Here is a 24,617-nt window from a genome sequence, read left to right as displayed (position 1 = left end):
CAGCAAACAAGTCATTGTGTTTTGTTATAGATTGATAATCTGTGGACAAGAATAAGAGAAATGTTTGTCTTGCAGGATTGTTGTAGAAAATTCCTGTAACAAAGTTGTGTTGCTGTGGGATGCCCACAGGAGCCCGCCTTTCCCTAGAAGAGTGACAGGGGGCAGGAACGGTACCGAGTGCAGGCTGTCCAGTCAGACCGGGGGACAGCACCTCCTGGCTGGGCCACATGCAGCCCCATGTCTTAGACCGCAGCACCTAACTTTCTCTGAGCTATTTCCTCCGTCTGTAGATAGCTAATAGTGGTACCGGCTTTATAGGACAATGTTGATAAAGTCTGCTGCTAAGCTGCTGCTGCTAAGTCGCTTCAGTCGTGTCCGACTCTGTGTGACTCCATAGATGGCAGTCCACCAGGCTCCCCCGTCCCTGGGATTCTCCAGGCAAGAACACTGGAGTGGGTTGCCATTTCTTTCTCCAATGCATGAAAGTGAAAAGTGAAAGTGAAGTTGCTCAGTCGTGTCTGACTCTTCGTGACCCCATGGACTGCAGCCTACCAGGCTCCTCCACAGTCTAATACTCAACAAATAGTAGCTATTATATAAATAAATAGTGATAGGTGTACTTTACTACTAATAGTAGCAGTTATAGAAAGCATGTCAGAGGTACAGAATTTGCAAGTATACTGGGCAGCACAGTGGGTTTGTACTCATTTGTTATTTATTTCAAAAATCATAAGATCCTTAACAACCCTATGGTTGATGTTTTTACTGTCAGTGTGCTGACAAAAATTCATGCTTTGTGGAACTTACATTCTACTTGGAAGAGAAAGACAAGAAACAAATGTAAAATGTCATGTATCTGGTGGTGATAAATGGGGAAGGACAGTATGGAAAACTGGGGAATAGGCTGTGATTCAAGATAAGGATTTCAGGGACAGCCGCTGTGATGGAGATGCAGTCCCACCACTGCCATAGCCTCATGACCTAAAAACCTCCCACCACGCAGCACATAATATTTCCAAGCCTTAGCCACAAGTTCAGGCAGATGTCAGTGCAACATCAATGCAGAAAGCACTTGGGCAGCTCTTAAGATTTATCTTGACCACATGTGGTTTGTATTTTTCATCTGTCCTTCCTTCTTTCCCACTGATTTCCTGGCCTCTCTTCTGGTTTTATCATCTGATCTTCGATGATATCTGTGTAGGTTTTTCTTTCTGCTGACATCTCAGAAAGAAAGGATTGGTTCCGTGACCTGGGTTGGAAATGGGGTTGCAGATGGTTCTTTCTCCAGTAACAAGTCTCTTTTCCTGAATTAGGGTCAATTGGTGGCCTCTTCTTCGCAGTCGGCATCGCCCAATATGCCCTGTTGGGATACTTCATCCGTTCCTGGAGGACCCTAGCCATACTGGTTAACCTGCAGGGAACAGTGGTCTTTCTCTTATCTTTGTAAGTAGTTTTTCCTCTTAGACTTTTAATTTAAAATAAGCAGAAGGAATGTCTTAAGAGGATGCGGGTCAATGAGCAGCGTTATTCCTTTTCAGGAGTTTGCCTGAACTGACTTTGGTGAAGAACTAAATTCCGCAAGCGCTCCAATGCTTGGCAGCTCCTGGGAAGAGAGATGCTTAATTAATTCAGAATGCAGGTATCCCTTGTTTAAAGTAACCTCTCAACCTCTGCATTTTAACCTTCAAATTCTCAAGGGAGGGTACTAGTTTCTTTTTTAACCTAATGTCTTAAGCTTAAAAATCTTCAGACTGGATCAGATCCCATGCTAGGGGTGTGACCGAAGTATGATATTATAGACCAGTCTATGCATATTGAATATATAGTGATACTTCCTCATTCCACAGATGACTGTCATCTCAGGGCCTCTACAGGTGGACATGGGAAGATGCTCAGATATGGGAGAAATCCTTAGAGTGCATGGATTCAAAGCAGTACAAGGGTGATGCCTTGGTTAAGGCAAGATAACATACCATGCTCCTCTTAAGGCTGTAAAATGAGCCACCAACTTAGGCCTGTTTCTCCAGAAGTTTTACTGTGCTTATGGAAGGTTTTCTCCCCTTAGATATCAGACCTTTAATCCAAAACATCAAAATCTTTGGGATAAATAAAATTTTCAGCCAGTGGTGCCAGCTTTCTTCTGTGCTGTAAAGTGAGATACCTGTAATAGAATTTTCATTGAGGTAGCAATTTGATTTAGTAATTCTTTATATAAGTTCTACTTATTGAGATTTGGTGGGGATTGAGCTGAAATCTGTTTTCATTCTCTCTTTGAAATTAAGAGAATTGTTAAGTGCAAAAATGAATATAGTAGAAATAGTTAACCTATATTTATCGATGTCTAAGTCATATCCAATTCTTTTGCGACCTCATGGACTGTAGCCCACCAGGCTTCTCTGTCCATGGGATTTCCCAGGCAAGAATGCCAGAGTGGGTTGCCACTTCCTTCTCCAGGGCATCTTTCCTACCCAGGGATTGAACTCATGTCTCCTGCTTAGCAGACAGATTCTTTAACACTGAGCCTACAGGGAAGGCCCCAAACTATATTAGAAAGGTAAAATTTATGAAATGCATTCAGTTGTGTGAACTGGAGTGAGATAATTTTATTAGAAAGGAAAACTAGCCATATTTATTAAGCTGTATATTGTAAATTTTGGGGAAAAAATGGATTCCTTGAATTAATAAGCATTCTTATTCATATTAGTAAATAAATGAATTTTCTTTTTAAATATTTAATAAACTGCCTCCTTAGAGCTTTCCAGGCAGCACAGTTGGTAAAGAATCTGCCTGCCAGTGCAGGAGACGCGGAGACCAGGGGGTCACAAAGAGTCAAACACGACTGAGTGACTGAGCACGCAGGTATACTTTTTAATCCAGGCTGGTTCTCATCCCTCCTTCAATAGTAGAGTGACTTCACTGGTTGATCTGAGGTAGTCTTTTAGTTTTCAGAATCTAAATTCTGTTTGTTACCACTTAGTACTCGGTGGGGACCTTGACTTGATTGGAGATTAATTCTGGTCATGAAAAATGGGAAATGGAAGAAAGCACATAAAATCACACTATATGTGTATTCCATCAAGCCTGGAAAGTAAGGCTTGCTGTAGTCAGCCTCCAGTTTCTCTCCTATCCCATCCTGTGTTCCCATCAGCGTACTAAGCTGCTCACTGTTCTGGTTTACACCTTAGGCTGGTCTGCCCCGGTGCCTCCTACTCAGTGCTATGGCCAGCTCCTTCAGTGCCCTTCTCGCCATTTCTCTTATTTATTAGTAGCCTTCCCAGTTTGCTTAAAAGCCAACCGCTCCAAGCTTTTCATGGTCAGATACCCAATCATTCACTTTCTTGTCTGAATTCTGCAGTACTTACCTGGTGCCCTTCCAGTGGTCCCTTATTTCTGCCTCACACGGAGCCTAACCTCTATAAAGCGAGCTCTGAACAGCCCCGGCTCTTTGCTCAGCTGCATTCCCAGCACCAAAGCCCTGGGCCCTTCCATAGACCAGATGCCTCCTGTCCATTGGACAGATGTTCACACAAAAACCTTTAGAATTAGCCTTCATTAACTGTCAGCAACATCAGAAACAGTCATGTCATTTTAGAGACATACCTTGTTTGTTTTACTAGAGATCTTGTTACTTAGCTCAAAAACTCCTGCTTTTCACAATACTTGAATTAGAACAGTTTTATTTTAGAAATCAGTGCCCCCTTAATTTAAAAAGGTTTTCCAACTTGAAAGAAATTCACAGGACATTTTCAAGCAGAGGCCTCAGTGTTAAATTAGCAATATAGCTTCTAAAAGTGATCAGGACACTGTGTAGAGGGCAGCATATTCAAGGGCCTCCTTTTCCTTTTAGAAACATGCCCTACTGTTCTGTGGGAATAATCAGTTCGCGTTAGAACTCATAGTCCTAAATCTGTCCATTGGCGACTGGGTGGGGCTTCGTTGTTGAGAAGTTATCGGCTTCTCAAAATGTGGAGAAATATCAGGTCCTAAATTTAAATCATCCAGATAAATCCAAGTAGAAATAGTTTTATTAACACAGAGTCAAATTTCTAAAACCTGAGTATCTCTCAAATACCATCTTTAAACATGATTTATAAAGTTTTAAAAGTGACTTTATTGCTTATAAACAATTCTGAAAACACAGAGAACCTTAATAGGAAGGGGGGAATAAATTAGTCAAAGATATAATAATAGTGACTGCTAATGTGGTGACTATTTTCTTGTTGGTTCTTTTCCACTCCTCTGGTCCTCCTCAGTTTTAATTTTTACAATAATAGATTTTCTGTTATTTCAGTTATTTTTTATCCCACTTATACTCTCCATATTCACCCCACCAGTCTTATGTTCTTTTTATTTGTATTTAGGCTTGATCAGATAGTTTTACATTGTCCCTCATATATGGCCCTGTGGATAGGACCAGTTGATCAGATGATAATCATCGGCTGGCCTAACTTCCAACCAAATGGCATTTTACTTGACTACTTACTTGTGTGTTAGTAACAATAATCAGATAGCAGTGAAAAGGTGGATAAAGGAATTTTTTCAGGAGGTTATAGAAGCCTTTGTTGATAACCAAATGTTGTGCCTGCATAGTCTCTCCCCTGAGCAGAACTCCTGGGAAAATGCCTGCCTTTTTTGGTTTTCATTGTCTTTCCTCTCAGCGCTTATTACATTGCTCATGCAAAATGAAAGTGCTCAAATGGTTATTGATGAGCTGGCTCTCCATGAAGTTACAAACTGTGTGGTGTTTGTTGCCCTTCACTCTCCTTACTGAAAGGCATGGAAAGTTCTAGAAGGCACTTTAAATATCCTTCAATTAAAAACAAGTACATCAAAGAAAAGTAAATGCATACAAGTTTCATTTTAGTCAAATAATATCAAATTAGATCAAAAGGTTTGATGCTGTGTTTTATAAACAGGGTGTCCATGTTCCTGCCACCAGTTGGTTTTGAAAGGTGCCCTAAAAATATGCAGAACTGTGAAGAGGAGAAAAGATGCATAATACCTGTCTTGAAACTGATGAAAGAGAACTGCTGTGGCAATAGAAATGTTCGATACTTTATAGCTATAGTGAGAAACAGCTGTTGTTTTTTGGAACTGAAAGTTAACCAGAAAATAAGCTTTGTTTCTTGAAGGACTTGGGAGATCAGGAAATATCCTCAGGACATATTAAAGTGAGTGTGTCAGCTGACTGGAAAATATTAAAGCTTTAAAAGCTCTAGAGCTGCTAAAATGTCATCACTTCTTTTTCAGTTTTATATGTAGTCTTCAAATAATCTCTACCTCTTAAATAGCATCACTATGTTAAAAACACTTTAAAAATTCTTTTCTGATGTATAATAGAGATTTTAATCTTTGTGAGGCTTTTTCAGATCTTTAAAACCTCTGTATTATGTTTATGAATATTATTCTAACAACATTTGACTGTGATTTGGAGTCTCATCTCTGATGCATGTTTTATGAAGAATTACTCAGTATTATATTGCTGTTATATATTATGTATATAATTTATAATTATAAATTGCTATTAACATATTAAAATTTGCTGAAAAGTAAATGCGTCATGTTGATGTTTGGTAGTAGCCAACACAATACTGTAAAGCAATTTTCCTTCAATTAAAAATAAGTAAAAAAAAGTAAATGCATAGTCTGCTTTTTTTGCTGCAGCTTTGGAAGCATGATTTTGGTTTCCATTCATAAAAGAGGCCATTATTAATGTTGGCAGCTGTTGACAGCTGCCCTCTGTATCCCTCTCTCTTCCACGTGTCATTGGGAGAGTCAAGCTTTAAACCTAACATGGAATCCACTTGTGGTCTGGGGACCATGTCCTGCGTGGGGGATCTGTCTCCTTCCAGTGCGTATGTACCTATACGAATATACAGCCTTTGATGACGTCTCTTTCAGATCCATTCCTGAATCACCTCGTTGGTTATACTCCCAGGGTCGGCTGCGTGAGGCTGAAGCCGCTCTGTGCCTCATTGCCAAGAGGAACCGGCAGCTCAGGTGCAGCTTCTCACTGGCACACCCGGCTGACGGGAACTGCGAGGAGGCCGGCAGCTTCCTGGACCTGTTTCGTCACCGGGTGCTCCTCGGGCACACGCTGACCCTGATGTTCATCTGGTAATTCTCTCTAAGAGCTCTGCTGTTGATCTGCATCCCAGGTTATTGATAATCTCTTCTTTCTTCAGGGTTACAGAAAATTTCACTCTTGCGTTCAGCATGAGATTGTTTTCAAAAAAAACAATCCTCCTCTCCCTCCCTTAGGCATTGTACTCACCTGAGCTTTCTCAGCATCCTCCCTTTCAAGGAGGAAATAATGGTGCCTGCCAGGAGGTTTACTGAACTTACAGATGTCAGAAACACATCTTTGCTTATGAAGTATCTAATGTAAATTTTAAATCCCCCAGTTCAGTTCAGTTCAGTCGCTCAGTCATGTCCGACTCTGTGATCCCATGAACTGCAGCATGCCAGGCCTCCCTGTCCATCACCAACTCCTGGATTTCACCCAAACTCATGTTCATCGAGTCAGTGATGCCATCCAGCTATCTCACCCTCTGTCATCCCCTTCTCCTCCTACCCTCAATCTTTCCCAGCATCAGGGTCTTTTCAAATGAGTCAGCTCTTCGCATCAGGTGGCCAAAGTATTAGAGTTTCAGCTTCAGCATCAGTCCTTCCAGTGAACACCCAGGACTGATCTCCTTTAGAATGGACTGGTTGGATCTCCTTGCAGTCCAAGGGACTCTCAAGAGTCTTCTCCAACACCACAGTTCAAAAGCGTCAATTCTCAGTGCTCAGCTTTCTTTATAGTCCAACTCTGACATCCATACATGACTCCTGGAAAAATCATAGCCTTGACTGCTGCTGCTGCTGCTAGGTCACTTCAGTCGTGTCCAAATCTGTGTGACCCCATAGACGGCAGCCCACCAGGCTCCTCCGTCCATGGAATTTTCCAGGCAAGAGTACTGGAGTGGAGTGCCATCGCCTTCTCCATAGCCTTGACTAGATGGACCTTAGTCCCCCAACCCTCTTCCTTAAAAAAGAAGGAAAGCAGCAGACAGACCAGGGACAGAAGAGTTTCTGAGGACTTTGAAGCACCTCCCCTTGGTTTTGGCCTCAGGTAGGTAGCACATTCTAATTTAACATTCCCACACACTGACTCAACAAGTGAGCTAACTGTTATCCCTCCTATGAGTGAGATTCTAGGAGTGTCCTAGGAGTGCCACATGACAGCCTCAAAAAAGCCTCAAAGCCCCGGTGCCAGTCAGTGAATGGATGGGTTAGCACTCTCCAAACCTGATTTTCTAGTTTGGCTGATTCTGACCTGCCCTCACAATGTTCTTAGCATTAATGTAGATTGCACTGACTGGTTCAAAATGGTTCCACTGAAAGAATAAAATTGTGGAAAAGGGAGAAATGGATAATCCATATGTAGAATTTGTAGAGTACCCATGTGTTTTAATATTCATTCCATTAAAGTGCCATAAGTGTAATTGGTCCAGGATTGGACACGAACATCATATTTACTGGCGTAAAGGATGGTTGTGCTGTGGTTTGCATGTATTTGGCAAGAAGGCTACATAGAAACTTGTATTTTTCACATGGGAAGTCATTTTATATGAAGTTAATCATATATATATAAAGCTGAAAAGAACAGTAGATTGAGAATAAGAAGCTGCAAAGATAGTTTTCTATAGCATGATTCTCTTTTCCCACCCAATCAAACCCTGGCTACCACCTATATGGTTAGGGGCCAGGTCACACCAGCTCACTGAGCCAGCTTGCTGCTGGAATATCATGGATACATAAAAAATGTTGAATGAAGGACACAAGCTTGGAGGCATGGGGATTAAGGGAATAAGGGAACCTATTTTTAAAATAATCAATTGATTAATTAATTTTAAATTTTTATTGGTGTACAGTTGATCTACACTGTTGTGTTAGCTTCAAGTGTGCAGCAAAGTGAATCAGTCGTGCATATACATATATCCATTTTTTTTTTGATTCTTTTCCCATATAGGCCATTACAGAGTTTTGAGTAGAGTTCCCTGTGCTATACAGTAGCGCAAGGAAGGACTGTTAGTTATCTATTTTATATGTAGTAGGGTATGTATGGGGCCTTCCCAGGTGGTGGTAGTGGTATAGAACCTGCCTTCCAATGCAGGAGACATAAGTTCGATCCCTGGGTTGGGAAGATCCCCTGAAGGAGGGCGTGGCAACCCACTCCAGTGTTCTTGCCTGGAAAATCCTGTGGACAGAGGAGCCTGGAGGGCTACAGTACACAGGGTCACAAAGAGTCAGACATGACTTAGCAAATGAGTTCAAGCACACACTGCAACCCCCCCACCTACACACATACACAGTGTGTATCTGCTAATCCCAGTCTCTCAATTTGTCTCTCCCCCTTACCCCTGATAACCGTAAGTTTGTTTTCTACATCTGTAACTCTGTTTTGTAGATAAGTTTATTTGTACCCTTTTTTTTTGATTCCACATATAAGCATCATCACATGATATTTATCTTTCTCTGTCTGACGCACTTCACTCAGTATGCCAATGTCTATGTCCTTCCATGGGAGCTACTAATTTGAGCTTCTATCAGTTGTAAAGGAAATACTTACAAAGTATGTTCAGGTACTTTAAGGCTCCACAAAACTGCATTTGTGTGTCATGTAGAGAGTCAATCAAACCCTCTGCCTTGAAGGAAGCATCTGCTTTCTTAGGGGTTACTTACTTACAGTTTTTAAGGTTTTTTTCCCAGGAATATTAATTATGGGGTTCTGGACTTCAGGGGATTAAAAAAAAATAGACAAATAAATTAGACCCAGAGTCAGGGAGAATGTTCCTGTTTATTTTGTGTCTTACACAGCCAAAGGAGCTCTTCTCAAATAAACTTCTTCCCCCAGGGCTCAGAATGTTAAAATACACGATAACAGAGACAGTGTCATTCCACATAGTGCCCTTCTTTTTGAAGATGCTATAAAATTCTAAAATCTTTTCTGTGGATCTGTCATTGAAGAAAGCCTTAACTGGGGGGTGAAATTATACCTCTGTGTTGAACATCTGTTCCTTTGGTTATTTCCCACAGTAGTACGGGATAATAATTCCATGATGCCCTAAGTATACTGTTAAATATTATGCAAGCATTTAAAATTTTTGTTTGGGTCCCATAAACAGGATTGAAATGATTTTAATAGCTGTAATTATGCATCCAAACGACCACTCTACCATCAAGGAAATTTGTAGGCGGGGTCCCCACCTTGGGACCAGAGGCCTTGCATGTTCTCCCGATTTTCTCTTACCAGAAGCTAAGCTCCTCTAGTGTCTTGAACTGACTTTGTTTGTTTGTGCCCTTCTTACTGCCTTCACAGCCTGAATTAAATATGTATGTGTATTTCTATGTCTGGAATACTTCACTAGGACTTCTATTTTAAATGCAGAATAAATACATACCAACACATACAATACATTAGGAATAGCGTTAAGTAAGAGGAGGGTCTCGTCCCTACTGCAGATGGAAAGGATTTAAAAAATATTTTAGGAAGGGGATTCCCCTGGCAGTCCAGTGGTTAAAACCCTGTGCTTCTGATGCAGGGGACACAGGTTCAATCCCTGGTTGGGGAACTGAGATCCCACAGGCTGTGTGGAGTGAAGAAAAAAAAATTAGGAAAATATTTCAGTTTGCTTAGCTTGCTGCTCACAGCAAAGTACTAGCGGGCAGGGAGAACAGACAATTCACTGTTGCCTTGCATCCTTACCCGTGGTGTCCCAGCTGTGACTCTGCTCATCATCCATAGTTTATGAATGACAGCTCCACCTAGGACGAAGTAATGGGAAGTAGCTGCTGCCGGAGCTCATTTGCCAGAGAGGGATGAGTCACAAAGCAGGCCATCTCCAGGGACCTCTCTTCCCTCGCCTTCCCTCTCCTTGGTTCCTGTGGCCCATTCTTAATAATAGCCTAGGGCACTTGGCCCACTTTGCTTTTTTGGCAGAGATGGAAAGAAAGCTTTCCCTTTCCTGTTGATCTGTTCATAGTTGTAGCTTATTGGACTTTTTCTAAGGAAAAAGGATAACAAGTGGGAGTTTCCTCATAATTAACACTTGTCAAAATGAACTGTATAAACATAAAAACTAATGAATTTCAAAAACCCAAGTGTTTTACTGTTGTATAGAAATTTTTAGTTTACAAAATGCATTCATATTTAACAAAGCCAAGCTTCAGGGTTTATTTATGTTCTAGTTCGTTTTACTTTTAATAATGCAGTTTCCTAGCCACAAAAGGTTTTGCTCTCTGTGGTTTCAATTACCTGAGGTCAACTGCAGTCTGAAATATTAAATGAAAAATTCCAGAAAGTAACAACTCATAAGTTTTAAATTGCATGACATTCTAAGTGTATGATGAAATCTCGTACCCTCCCACTCCATCCCACCTAAGACATGAATCATCTCTTTGTCCAGCATATCCTGCTTGTTAGTCACTTAGTCACTGTCTTACTTATCAGATCGACTATCCGCATCCCAGGGCTTGTGTTCACATCACCCTTATTTTACTTAGTAATGACCCCAAAGCATAAGAGTAGTGATGCCAGCAATTCAGATGTTCTCTTACTGGGCCCAAGATAGAAGTTAAACCTTATCACAGGGATGGATGTCTAGGGCAAAAAATAGTATATAAAGGGTTTAATACTATCGATGGTTTCAGGCATCCACTGGGAGTCTTGGAATGTATCATCTGTGGATAAGCAGAGAGTGCTGTATTCCCTTCACTCTGGAAGAAATTCCTGTTACTACCCAGTTTGGAGTTTCAAGATGGCCTTTTCTCCAGCATAGCTTCTGGGCTGTAAGACATAGGCTCCATGCCCGGCACAATATCTGCCACTCAAGGGGTGCTGCCTCGATGTTTCTGCAATGCTGTGCAGAAATCTGATAGTCCTAGAGGAGCCTGCCTCTGCCATGGCCTCGTCTTCTCTTCCCTGTTCTGGCTGTCTGCAGCATATGCAGCTGCTGAATGCCAGGAGGGGTTGAGACCTGGCCAGATGTCAGAGTCCCTGTCACTCTGGCCTGCAGGCCACCCACTGGCGGCTCAGGCACTTATTAGCATGTGTTCTCAATACCGTCCCCTGTTGGCTTGCTCCCTAGGAGTTGTTTTCTAGAGTCATTTTCATAATATCACAATGACTGCTTAGGGCAAGTGTTTATAAATAGTTGAATTAAATAAATTTAAAATAGAGTCATTGTCTTCTAATAAACGCAGAAGTGTGTGATGAGGGCACTGACGACATCTTCTCTCTCAGGACCTGGCGGCTCGTTTGCTTTATGGAGCATCTAGGTGTTGCTCACGTCATTTCCAAGGCCCCTTTATTTTTTTCATTTTGTCCTAGTATAGAAGTTCTATTAGGATAGAAAGCCTAGTGAGGGAGTCAAACTTACTCTTTGAGACAGAAGGCATTATTTGAACCAGTATTTTAATCTTTTCTGACAAATTCTTAGGGACTTTTTCATTGTCTTTCTTGTCTTTCACCCCCAATTGCAGGTTTGTGTGCAGCTTGGTGTATTATGGCCTCACTCTGAGTGCAGGTGATCTAGGTGGAAACATTTATGCTAACTTAGCCCTGTCTGGCCTCATAGAGATTCCATCTTACCCTGTCTGCATCTACTTGATTAACCAAAGATGGTGAGTATGAGTGGATATGAAATGTACTGTGTAGAGGACACATACACTAACATGCATAAACACCCCAATATTACTGTCTTTGTCCATATGCAGTATCTGCTAAGTATTCCATGGTGATTAGAATTCTTTTCAGACCAAACACAGTGAGAATTCATTTTTTAGTGCATTATTCCTTGGGTTTCAAGCTTATGAGTCATTGTGTAGATTTTTTTTTAATTGAAATATAGTTGATTTATAGTGTTGTGTTAGTTTTTGGTATATAGCAAAGCCACTCAGTTATACATATATATATATTCTTTTTCATAACTTTTTCCATTATAGTTTATTACAAGATATTGAATATAGTTCCATGTGCCATACAGTAGTGAAAGGTTGTTGCTGAGCCATGGAAGGCACCAGGATTCTTGGCCTCTGGAGGAGAGGAATTCAATCTAGGGCCAGTGACAAGGCTTGATCACTCAGAGCTTTTGTGTGATAAAGTTTTATTAAATTATAAAAGAGATAAGACAAAGCTTCTGACATAGACATCAGAAGGGGACAGAAAGAGTGCCCCACTTGCTAGCCCATGGTAGGTATATGTTATATAGTTATCAGCAGGCTGCTAATTAGAGAAAAGAAATGTCTCAAAACTCAGAGTGGCACCAGGTCCCTCACCCATAACATGCATTTTGAGATAACATTGCCACAAGGTGAGTCAGTTCATTTCAGACCCTCAGTTGTGTCCAACTCTTTGCAACCCCATGGACTGCAGTATGCGAGGCTTCCCTGTCCATCACCAACTCCCAGAGCTTACACTCATGTCCATTGAGTTGGTGATGCCATCCAACCATCTTATCCTCTGTTGTCCCCTTCTCCTGCCTTCAATCTTGCCCAGCGTCAGGGGCTTTTCCAGTGAGTCAATTCTTCGCATCAGGTGGTTAAAGTATTGGAGTTTCCACTTCAGCATCAGTCCTTCCAATGAATATTCAGGACTGATTTCCTTTAGGATTGATTGGTTTGATCTCCTTACAGTCCAAGGGACTCTCAAGAGTCTTCTCCAACACTACAGTTCAAAAGCAATCAATTCTTGGGCACTCAGCTTTCTTTTTAGTCCAACTCTCACATCCATACATGACAATGGGAAAAACCATATCTTTGACTAGATGGACTTTCGTTGGCAAAGTAATGTCTCTGCTTTTTAATATGCTGCCTAGGTTGGTCATAACTTTTCTTCCAAGGAGCAAGCATCTTTTAATTTCATGGGTGCAGTCACCATGCAGTGGTTTTGGAGCCCAGAAAAATAGTCTGACACTGTTTCCACTGTTTCCCCATCTATTTGCCATGAAGTGATGGGACCAGATGCCATGATCTTAGTTTTCTGAATGTTGAGTTTTAAGCCAGCATTTTCACTCTCCTCTTTCACTTTCATCAAGAGGCTCTTTAGTTCTTCTTCACTTTCTGCCATAAAGTGGGGCCATCTGCATATCTGGGATTATTGATATTTCTCCCTGCAATCTTGATTCCAGCTTGTACTTCATCTAGCCTGGCATTTAGCATGATGTACTCTGCATATAAGTTAAATAAACAGAGTGACAATATACAGCCTTGACGTACTCCTTTCCCGGTTTGGAACCAGTCTGTTCCAGGTCCAGTTCTAACTGTTGCTTCTCAACCTGCATACAGGTTTCTCAGAAGGCAGATCAGATGGTCTGGTGTTCCCATATCTTTAAGAATTTTCCAGTTTGTGGTGATCAACATAGTCAAAGGCTTTGTCGTAGTCAATAAAGAAGTAGATGTTTTTCTGAAACACTGAAAGATGAACTGCTCAGGTTGGTAGGTGCCCAGTATGCTACTGGAGATCAGTGGAGAAATAACTCCAGAAAGAATGAAGAGACAGAGCCAAAGCAAAAACAACACCCAGCTGTGGATGTGACTGGTGATGGAAGTAAAGTCCGATGCTGTAAAGAGCAGTATCGCAAAGGAACCTGGAATGTTAGGTCCATAAATCAAGGCAAATTGGAAGTGAATCAAACAGGAGATGGCAGGAGTGGACATCAACATTTTAGGAATCGGTGAACTAAAATGGACTGGAATGGGGGAATTTAACTTAGATGACCGTTATATCTACTACTGTGAGCAAGAATCCCTTGGAAGAAATGGAATATTCATATTCATACAAAAGAGTCCAAAATGCAGTACTTGGATGCAGTCTCAAAAATGACAGAATGATCTCTGTTTGTTTCCAAGGCAAACCATTCAATATCACAGTAATCCAAGTCTATGCCCCAACCAGTAATGTTGAAGAAGCTGAAGCTGAATGGTTCTATGAAGACCTACAAGACCTTTTAGCACTAACACCCCAAAAAGATGTTCTTTTCATTATAGGGGACTGGAATGCAAAAATAGGAAGTCAAGAAACACCCAGAGTACAGAAAGAAGTCAAGAAACACTCCAGGCAAATTTGGCCTTGGAGTACAAAACGAAGCAGGTCAAAGGCTAACAGAGTTTTGCCAAGAGAACGCACTGGTCATAGCAAACATCCTCTTCCAACAACACAAGAGAAGACTCTACGCATGGACATCACCAGATGATCAACACCGAAATCAGATTGAGTATATTCTTTGAAGCCAAAGATGGAGAAGCTCTATACAGTCAGCAAAAACAAGACTGGGTGCTAAGGATCATAAGGGTGCTAAGGATCATAAGGATCATAAGGGTGCTAAGGATCAGAAGGATCATGAACTCCTTATTGCAAAATTCAGACTTAAATTGAAGCGTGTAGGGAAAACCACTAGACCATTCAGGTATGACGTAAATCAAATCCCTTACGATTATACAGTGCAAGTGACAAGTAGATTCAAGGGATTAGATCTGATAGAGTGCCTAAAGAACTATGGACGGAGGTTCGTGACATTGTAGAGGAGGCAGTGATCAAGACAATCCCCAAGAAAAAGAAATTCAAAAAGGCAAAATGGTTGTCAGAGGAGGCCTTACAAATAGCTGAGTAAAGAAGAGAAGCTAAGGCAAAAGAGAAAAGGAAAGCTACACCCATTTGAACACAGAATTCCAAAGAATAGCAAGGAAAGATAAGAAAGCTTTCCTCAGTGATCAGTGCAAAGAAATAGAGGAAAACAATAGAAGAGGAAAGACTAGAGATCTCAAGAAAATTAGAGATACCAAGGGAACATTTCATGCAAATATGGGCACAATAAAAGACAGAAATGGTATGGACCTAACAGAGGCAGAAGATATTAAGAAGGGGTGGCAACAATACCCAGAAGAACTGTACAAAAAAGATCTTCATCACCCAGATAACCACGATGGCATGATCACTCACCCAGAGCCAGACATCCTGGAATGTGAAGTCAAGTGGGCCTTAGGAAGCACCACTGTGAACAAAGCTAGTGGAGTTGATGGAATTCCAGTTGAGCTATTTCAAATCCTAAAAGATGATGCTGTGAAAGTGCTGCACTCAATATGGCAGCAAATTTGGAAAACTCAGCAGTGGCCACAGGACTGGAAAAGGTCAGTTTCATCCCAATTCCAAAGAAGGGCAATGCCAAAGAATGTTTAAACTACCGCACAATTGCACTCATCTCACACCCTAGCAAAGTAATGCTTAAAATTCTTCAAGCCAGGCTTCAACAGTATATGAACCATGAACTTCAAACTGGATTTAGAAAAGGCAGAGGAACCAGAGATCAAATTGCCAACATCCGATGGATCATTGAAAAAGCAAGAGAGTTCCAGAAAAACATCTACTTCTGCTTATTGACTGCGCCAAGGAAAATCATCCCGTGCCATAAAAAGATTGATATGAATCTTGAAGAAAGGCAGGTTTCCAAGCAAATATATAGTTTCATTAACATAGATTAAGAGAATAATTGTATGAGTAAAACATACTGGTTTGTTGAGCCCTTATGGGTTCTGTGTCTTAAACAGAACTGACTTGAAGAAAGACAGAGTCTAGGGTAAATACATAATTCATTAACATAGCTTAAGAAAAACATTTACATAAGAAAAAATGCATAGGTTAGCTCAAGGTTTGAGAAAAGTTAAGTTCAGGTAGAACCAGGTGTCATGGCAACACAGAATTTTAGGAGAAACCTCCTTTTAATTTTGTATAGAGAAGGGAAAAAACCTGAGACTTGTAGTTTGTTTCCTCCTGCCACTTGAGAGAGAGAAGACACGTCTGACACTTGCAGCCTGTTTCTTCCATTTGGAGACCCCTAGCCTTCGTGCCCGTTACCCTCTCTAGGACCTTGTTGTTGATCTCTTTTATATATAGTAGTTTGTGTCTGCCAGTCTCAAACTCCTCTAATTTATCTCTCCCCGCCCTTCCCCTTTGGTAACCAGAAGTTTGTCCTCTATGTCTGTGTTTTGTGGATAAGTTCATGTGTGTCACATTTTAAATTCCACATGTAAGTAATATTCTGTCTTTCTCTAAGTAACTGGCTTCACTTAGTATGATAATATCTAGGTTCATGTTTTATAAATAAGTTCATTTGTATCATATTTTAGATTGCACATATCAGTGATATCATGATATTTGTCTTTCTCTAAGTGGCTTTACTTCACTTAGTATGATAATCTCTAGGTTCATCCATGTTGCATTATTATGCTCTTTTTTATGCCTGAGTAGCATTCCATTTTATTTATGTATCACATCTTTATCCGTTCATCTGTTGATGGACATTTAGGTTCCTTCCATGTCTTACCTACTGTAAATGGTGCTCCTGTGAACATTGGAGTGCAGGGTATCTTTTCTGTTTTTCTCTGGATTTATGCCCAGGAATGGGATTGCTGGATCATATGGTATCTCTATTTTTATCTTTTTAAGGAACTTCTATATTGTTCTCCATAGCAGCTATACCAATTTACATTCCCACCAGTAGTGCGGAGGATTCCCTTTTTTCCACATCCTCTCCAGCATTTATTGTTTGTTGAGTTTAAATGATGAACATTCTGGCTGGTGGGAGGTGATATCTTATGGTTTTTATTTGCATTTCTCTAATAATTAGCAATGTTGAGCATCTTTTCCTATGTTGATTGGCCATCCGCACGTCTTCTTTGGAGAAATGTCTATTTAGGTCTTCATAGATTTTTAATCCAATATTAAAAGACGTTACCACCCAACTGTTTTTGAGCAGGCTGTTTGTAATTTGTTCATCCCAACACATGAGAATATCAGCTCGACATACATAGAACTCCATGACCCAATCAGAATTTCATGACCCACTCACAGTCATTTAGAAGCTCTCACATAAGACAAAGAACTGGAGGAATGAGAAAGACTTTTCTTTCCTTTTAAGTCCCACTGGACTTTGTTGATGGGAAGAATAGATCCTGCTTTTGCCAATCATAGTCAGTGAGCACAGTTTTGAAATATTTTTTAAAAGTTCTTTTATAGAGCACTCATTCCTTGGCTTTCTCAGATTCCTTCTATTACTAAACCCCTGACCAGGGCAGTTGGAAATTGTGAGCTAGAAATCAATTGGCTTATACCATTTCTCATTTTCTAGAAGTCATCATTTTTCTTAAAAAAAAAAAAAAATCATTCCTTTAGCATGCACTGGATGCTGTCCTTGTGGGTGTTGAGGTCAGCTTATTTTAAAGGGCAGTTTTAGATTCCATTCAACTGAAAGGCTTTTCTCTGGGGATTGGTCCCAATTGCTTCTGCTGACCCCTCTCTTCATGACTGAGTGTACTCATGGTCCAAGGGCTGAGTCAGGGAACGTATTCAGAAATCTGTTCCAGACACCCCTCAGGTGTTCTTCCTATTGTAGCTTCCTGTGCCCCCCTCTGACACCCATGTAAAGTGTCACGAGGACAGAGTCCATGGGGTGTCCTGTATGTCTTTGAATCCCTACTGCCTGCCTTGAATGATGCCTCTCACTTGAAAGACATTGGATGCTGACTGTTAAATCAAGCACAATAGCCTGGAGATAGCCTGGAGACCAGCATCCTTCCCTGTGCCCCGGCCACCACCACTGGAGTCAGGGTTAAACCTGGAGCAGAGGGAAGGAGCACCACATTGGGGGTCGGGCAGACCTGTCTTAGCCACGTGTTAATTTAATGACTTTGAGAAGTTATGTTCCTCGATGTATTCATCCTTAAACCAGGGACTGTGAAAGTCCCCTGGAAAAATTATCATAAAAGTACCAAGTAACACTGAAGCTCCTCACAGAGGACCTCGCACATTGCCTAGTAAAGGAAGGCTTATGAATGTTCATATCTTTCTTTCAAGTCTAGAGCTCTTATTTGAAAATTATTTCTCCCAAGAAAGTGTGCAATGAATTTCACTTAATTCTGATACACTAACAAGAAATTTCCTTCTGTTTGTCTTTTTAAGAGAAAAAGAGGTGTATAAAATTTTAACTGCTTAAGATACAAATAACCAGAAAATGAATAAATGAGCTAAAATTCTCCATGTTTCAGTTTTCTTTTCTAGAAGATGGAGAACCTTTAAGCACATGTCTTAAAGGTTGATTATTAGCATTAAGTAAGATGATAGAAAGCATTTCCGATAGTGCCTAGAATGTAGTAAGCACTCACAAAAGTAGATGGGATGATTCTCTGTTCTTGTCCCACACACATCATTTAATCCTGCCATCCAGCTGGTTTTCCTTTGCTTTGTGATGGTTGCTTAAGTCATCTCTTAGTCAGTCACATTTGCTATCCACTCCTTAAGAAAAGATGAACATGTAATAAAAGTGGGGACATTTAAAAAGGAAGGTTGGGGGATGGAGGAAATGAATGTGTAAGTTTCTCTAGAGAGACGTGAACTTCTTTGTTTTATTTAGGTTTGGTCGGAAGCGGACATTGGCAGCATTTCTGTGCCTCGGAGGACTGGCTTGTCTTATTGTCATCTTTCTTCCAGAAAAGAAAGGTATGCCTTTCCAATTTCTACATGGGGGTTTTGAACAGCACTTTTATTACAATGAATCTCAATATAGTGGAGAGATTACCATATGCCATGCTTCATTTCTGTGATTGCATATTATTTAGCAATTGTGTGGGGTATAATGGGCCAGATTCTTTCCATTGCCTAAACTATTCTCTGGGTGAATAATGTGCTTAGAGGTGCACTATTAATTCTTTCAGGCGATTAAGCTACCATCTGGGGTGTCTGGACTGCAGTACTGGTGTTGTTAGAGTTGTTTATTTGATGATGATGAGGGCCATTTAGTTCTGCACAGAAGGAAACTCTGTCCAAGGCTGCAGATTGCCCTCCTCGGTCCAGCCAATCACGAGACTGGAGATGAGAGGCACCGGTCCTCCACGGTGGTTTTGGCACCCCTCAGCATCTCCATCAGTACTTCCAAGGCACCCTGATAATAACAAGAGCAGAATAAGAATAATATTGGTGATGGTTGACCTTCTCTCAGTCTTTTGTAAAGTGTGAATAAAACATCCTTAGGAAACGTTGCTAGTTTTATATTCGTCGCGTTGCTATGTAAACACAGCTTTAAAGAAAAGTCCCTTTGGCATTCATTTCTAACATGATTTCTGCCCTTCTGTAGAAATTCTGTAGATAATGCTGTTCCTCAATTTCTTTTCTGCAGTAGCACACCTGAGGCATGCCCTCTATTGCATCAAGAACTGTGGTTTTAGCAGTGATTTTCACAGAGAAGAAATGGGTCATAATGAACTCTCTGCTTCTGGGGCATAGGGTACAATGAAAACCCTGTTTTAGAGGCTTTTCGATTTTGTTAGGGCTGCATCATGGAGCTTGTTCTTTAGGTGAGAATCATTGTGAAATGGTTTAACATAAATGTTTTTAAGGGGGTGCTAAGCTGGGCAGCTTATAGGGTCTTAGTTCTCCAACCAGGAATTGAACTCAGGCCCAGCAGATTGGGCTTCCCCAGTGGTTCAGTGGTAAAGAATCTGCCTGCAATTCAGGAGCTACAGGAGACATGGGTTCGATCCCTGGGTTGGGAAGATCCCCTGAGGAAGGGCATGGCATCCCACTCCAGTATTCTTTCCTGGAGAATCCTATGGACAGACGAGCCTGGAGGGCTACAGTCCATAGGGTTGCAAAGAGTCGGACATGACCGAAGCGACTTAGTATGCAAGGACCAACAGTGAAAGCTCTGAGTCCTAACCACTGGACTGCCAGGAAACTCTCTAACAAACTTTTTTGTGTGGTTGTTGCTTGAAAGTAATTCTATTTTTTTTTAAACTTTTTATTTTATATTGGCGTATAACTAACTAACAAAGTTGTGATAGTTTCAGGTGGACAACAAAGGGACTCAGCCACACATATACATGTATCCATTCTCCCCAGACTCCCCTCCCATCCAGGCTCACCCTAACATAAAGTTTTGATAACTGCTAGAAATGCAGCTGGAGAATTCCTTTCCTGTCAGAGCATGTCATGTATTAGGTGCTGCTTTGGCGATGGCTTCTCTTCAAGGGCCACCGAAGACGCCAAGGCCACATGCCGTAGTTCTGTAGCCCCGGCCCACCTGCTGTGCTGTTGGCTGCCGCCTGAGGTTCTGTGCCTTAAGACCAGAGCACTGTTGGTTCTAGTTAGGATTTTACTCAGTATTTAGATCAGCCTTATAGTGATTTCCATGGAATCCTGGAAACTAGAGAATTCAGTACGTTTGCCTACTTCTCTCACTGCTAAGAAAGTTGTCACCTGTGCTTCTGCTAGTGAAAGGAGAAACTTCTCTACTGTTGCCCTGCCTTGAGCTTGGAGAACTAAGTGCCCAGTTCTGTTTGTCTGGAATGAGGCACTGATGGGCTTCAAACCATTGCAGTGCTCAGTTCAACAGATTCTGTTTTTCATAGACAACCTGGAAATTCAGGTGTTTTCTACCTGTAATTGTCTCTTATAGAGAGAAACTTCCTTGTTACTCTAAATGCATCTATAAGCTGTCACACCTTAGGCAAGCCTGGCCACTTCATGTCTTTCCTCTCTCCCACATATCTGAATTCCAGGTAACCCACACGGTGGGACTCTACACACAGCCCTTTCTACACAGAGCCAAAGGGAATGCAGATTTGTGGTCTCTGGGCTAGACTGGTCATCACTGTCTGCTCACTTCCTATCTGTCCTAAGACAGCAGCTGAGCCCCTCATGGATCATGCCAACAAACGTAACAGCAGAGTCTCACACACCCACAGATGTGCCCTGGGAATAGGATTCCTATGACATACTTAGAAAAGTGGATGTTGTCTATTTTTGAAGATTTCCAGAGAAAGACATTCCGTAATGTTCCTTAGCAAATTGTCTCTATTTTTAATAGCCATTACAGTGTTAGAATGAGCCTCTTCCACTACAACTGAGCCCATTTCCTTTCATTTTATTCATCGCTAGAGATAGTGAACATATGGTCACCCCTTTTTTGCATAATCCTTTCTGTCTTTGCAGGGAGTCATCTAAGTTATTCCTGAGTCTTCTCTGCTGCTGCTGCTGCTAAGTCACTTCAGTCATGTACTTTGAGCTAAAAATATTTGTTCCTTAAACTTTCTTTGAACCTTTCATATTTACTCTTTAAAATATTCTGATGGCTTTCTTTTAAAGCTCGGTTTTTTTCAAAGGGCCGAGGTTTAGGCTACCTGTTACGAAACTTCCAGTAAATGTATGTGAAGAAAGAGACCTGGCCATTCAAAACCTTGTGTTAACATCTTGTGCACGAGCCTGGTGACCACTCACCTTCTTACTGCTTTTCTGCTCATTTGCCCTCACTTTTCCTTACTAAGCATACATTCACGCTTTCCTTGCTGCCAGCTTAGGTGGCCCTCTACCTCCCAGCTCTTTCTTAGCATCTGCGTATGATCGTGGTGCTCAGTGTCTGAGGCACAGACATAGGTGTGCCTCTAGAAGAGACAGCCAGTAAGCTAGGAAATAGATTGCTTGGCGTTCCTTAGCCTGTGTGTCTGTTCAGTGCCTATTTGCACCCTGGTTGGCCTCTAAGTAGATGTTCTCCCCTGGGGGCAGTGTTACCAAGTAGCCACTAATTTATTCCGCAGATTGGTCGTCATACATTTCACCTGATCGCTATCCTTGATTGAGGGCTTCCCTGGTGGTTCAGACAGTAAAGAATCTGCCTGCCAAGCAGGAGCCGAATTGAGAAGATGGATAGTAAAGCTTGGGAAGGCCAGTACAGCTGGAATTTTCTGGGCAAAATCCTGGAGAGGAGTAAGGTATATTTAGGGAGAACCCCAGAGATCTGCAGCAGATCTCTGAGCCCTTGGCTGCTTTTGGATCTGGCATGCGTCTGAGGCAGCTCCTGAGGCTGGAACAGAAGGAACAAGTAGAACAAATCTTGGAACATAGGGCCATGCCTGGTTTGTGTTCTCTTTAGCCAAATGTGGAGCATTGGGCGAGACTTCCTGGGCCAAAGGAACCCAACATGATAGGCTATTCTAGTATAGCAGAGCCTGCTCTAAAAGCACTTAAGACACTCAGAGGTAAGGTGATTCCAAGTCACTTAACTGCATTCTAGGAAGAAGAGCATCAATATGTAAAGGAATATGACATGATCTAGCACTTAACAGTGTAGCCAGTGGCATAACCTATGGCACCAGTCAGTGTTAGCAGGTGTGCAAATAAGCAGGAAAGTATCTCCCACAACAAGGGGAAATGTCAATAGAAACAGAACCACAAATGACACAACAGAATGAGGAGGCAGGAACCTTGAAACAGCCATTGTAAGTGTATGCCATATGTTTACAAAGACAGAAGAAAGCATGATCATAATGGGCAGAGAAATAGAAGACAGAAAAAGAGGCACACATTACATCTAGAGATGAAACATACATTATATGAAAATAAAAGCAGTGACTGAGATGAAAAACAGAAGAAAAGATGAATGAGGAGGGGACTTCCCTCGTGGTCCAGCAGTCAGGAGTCCACCTGCCAGTGCGGGGGACACAGGTTCAAACCCTGGTCTGGGAAGTTCCCACATGCTGCAGAACAACTAAGCCTATGCACTCAACCACTGAGCCCGTAAGCTGCAGCTACGAAGCCCACACACCTAGAGCCCATGCTCTGCAGCAAGAGAAGCCACCACAATGAGCAGCCTGCTCACCACAGCTAGAGAGAGCCCCAGTATAGCAATGAAGATCCAGTGCAGCCAAAACAATTAAATTCTTTAAAAAATCAGTGAGGAAGACATAGCAAAACACACTCCAGAATGAAACAAACAAAAGTTATGGGACAACACCAAACCCAACATGTATGCTGTTGGAACCTAAGAAGGAGAAAGTTAAAAAAAAAAAAAAGATACTTGCAAAAATTATGGTCGACTACTTTCCAGATTTGATGAGAACTATAATGCTTAATGAAAAAGTGGTCAGTTCATCAGAAAGATATTACAGTTCTGATTGTGTGTGCATCTGATAACAGAATCAAAGTTCAGGAAGCAAAATGGATAGAACTGAGAGGGGAAACAGACAGGTCCACCATTATAATTGGATATTTATAATGACTCAATGACTGATTAAAAAAGTAGACAAGAGAATTAGGATATGGAGACTTAAACAGCCAACATGAACTAATTGACATTTATCAAACACAAATATGCATTCTGTCTGGAAAGTGCACCCAGAACAAGTACCAAGAGAGACTATGTTCTGGGCCGTGAAACAAGTTTCAATAAATTTAAAAGGATTGAACTCTTACAAAAATGAGTTCTTTGACCAAAGGGGAATTAAACTAGAAGTCAGTAGTAGAAAGGTATCAGGAAATCCTCAAATCCTTAAATCCTGGATTTTAAAAACCATTCTTCGAAAAAAAACATGGGTCAAAGAAGAAATCAAAAAGGAAATTAGAAAGTATTTTAAAATAAACAAAGTACAATGTATCAAGTTTGTGGGATGCAGTAAAGCAGTGTTTGAAGGGAAATTAGTGTAGTTAAAAAATGTATCAGAGGGGACTTCCCTCATGGTCCAGTGGTTAAGAATCTGCCTGCCAATGCAGAAGTCATGGGATCAATCCCTGGTTCGAGAGGATCCCACATGCCACGGGATACTAAGCCCGTGTGCCACAACTAACTAGCCTGGCGTGCCTAGAGCCCATGGTCCAAACAAGAGTTATCCCGGCTCACTGCAGCTAGGAAAAGCACACGTGCAAAAAAAAAAAAAAAGAAAGCACACATGCAGCAACGAAGACCCAGCCCAGCCAAAAATAATACATTTTTTAAAAGGAAGTTTTCAAATCAGTTATCTAAGCATCTCCCTTAAGAAAATAAAAGGCAAATTAAAAAAAAAAAAAGACTGACAAACACAAAGCAAAAGAAAAGAAATAATAAATATAAAGTAAAAATCAATAAAAATATAAACAGGAGAATAATAGAGAAAAACCAATGAAACCAAAAGCTGTTTTTTTGAGATCAATGAAATCAATAAACCTCTAGCTAAACATCTCTTTCTGCTTCATTGACTATGCCAAAGCCTTTGACTGTGTGGATCACAATAAACTGTGGAAAATTCTGAAAGAGATGGGAATACCAGACCACCTGACCTGCCTCTTGAGAAACCTGTATGCAGGTCAGGAAGCAACAGTTAGAACTGGACATGGAACAACAGACTGGTTCCAAATAGGAAAAGGAGTACGTCAAGGCTGTATATTGTCACCCTGCTTATTTAACTTCTATGCAGAGTACATCATGAGAAACGCTGGGCTGGAGGAAGCACAAGCTGGAATCAAGATTGCCAGGAGAAATATCAATAACCTCAGATATACAGATGACACCACCCTTATGGCAGAAAGTGAAGAACTAAAGAGCCTCTTGATGAAAGTGAAAGAGGAGAGTGGAAAAAGTTGGCTTAAAACTCAACATTCAGAAAACGAAGATCATGGCATCTGGTCCTATCACTTCATGGGAAACAGATGGGGAAACAGTGGAAACAGTGGAAACAGTGGCTGACTTTATTTTTTTGGGCTCCAAAATCACTGCAGATGGTGACTGCAGCCAGCCATGAAATTAAAAGATGCTTACTCCTTGGAAGAAAAGTTA

General features: G+C 41.2%; 1 protein-coding gene across 1 annotated transcript in view; it reads left to right on the top strand.

The window, feature by feature from the left end:
- Positions 1 to 24,617, top strand: part of SLC22A15 (solute carrier family 22 member 15) — a 97,763-nt gene that overhangs the window by 58,211 nt on the left and 14,935 nt on the right. The window contains exons 5-8 of the mRNA XM_040230960.1: positions 1,314 to 1,443; positions 5,902 to 6,117; positions 11,527 to 11,667; positions 18,450 to 18,535. Coding sequence (XP_040086894.1) covers positions 1,314 to 1,443; positions 5,902 to 6,117; positions 11,527 to 11,667; positions 18,450 to 18,535 — 573 coding nt within the window. The remainder of the gene's footprint in view (positions 1 to 1,313; positions 1,444 to 5,901; positions 6,118 to 11,526; positions 11,668 to 18,449; positions 18,536 to 24,617) is intronic.

This window comes from Oryx dammah, unplaced genomic scaffold (genome assembly GCF_014754425.2).
Source record: "Oryx dammah isolate SB20612 unplaced genomic scaffold, SCBI_Odam_1.1 HiC_scaffold_28, whole genome shotgun sequence".
Classification (NCBI taxonomy): domain Eukaryota; kingdom Metazoa; phylum Chordata; class Mammalia; order Artiodactyla; family Bovidae; genus Oryx; species Oryx dammah.
This window is presented reverse-complemented; position numbering and strand designations above follow the sequence as displayed.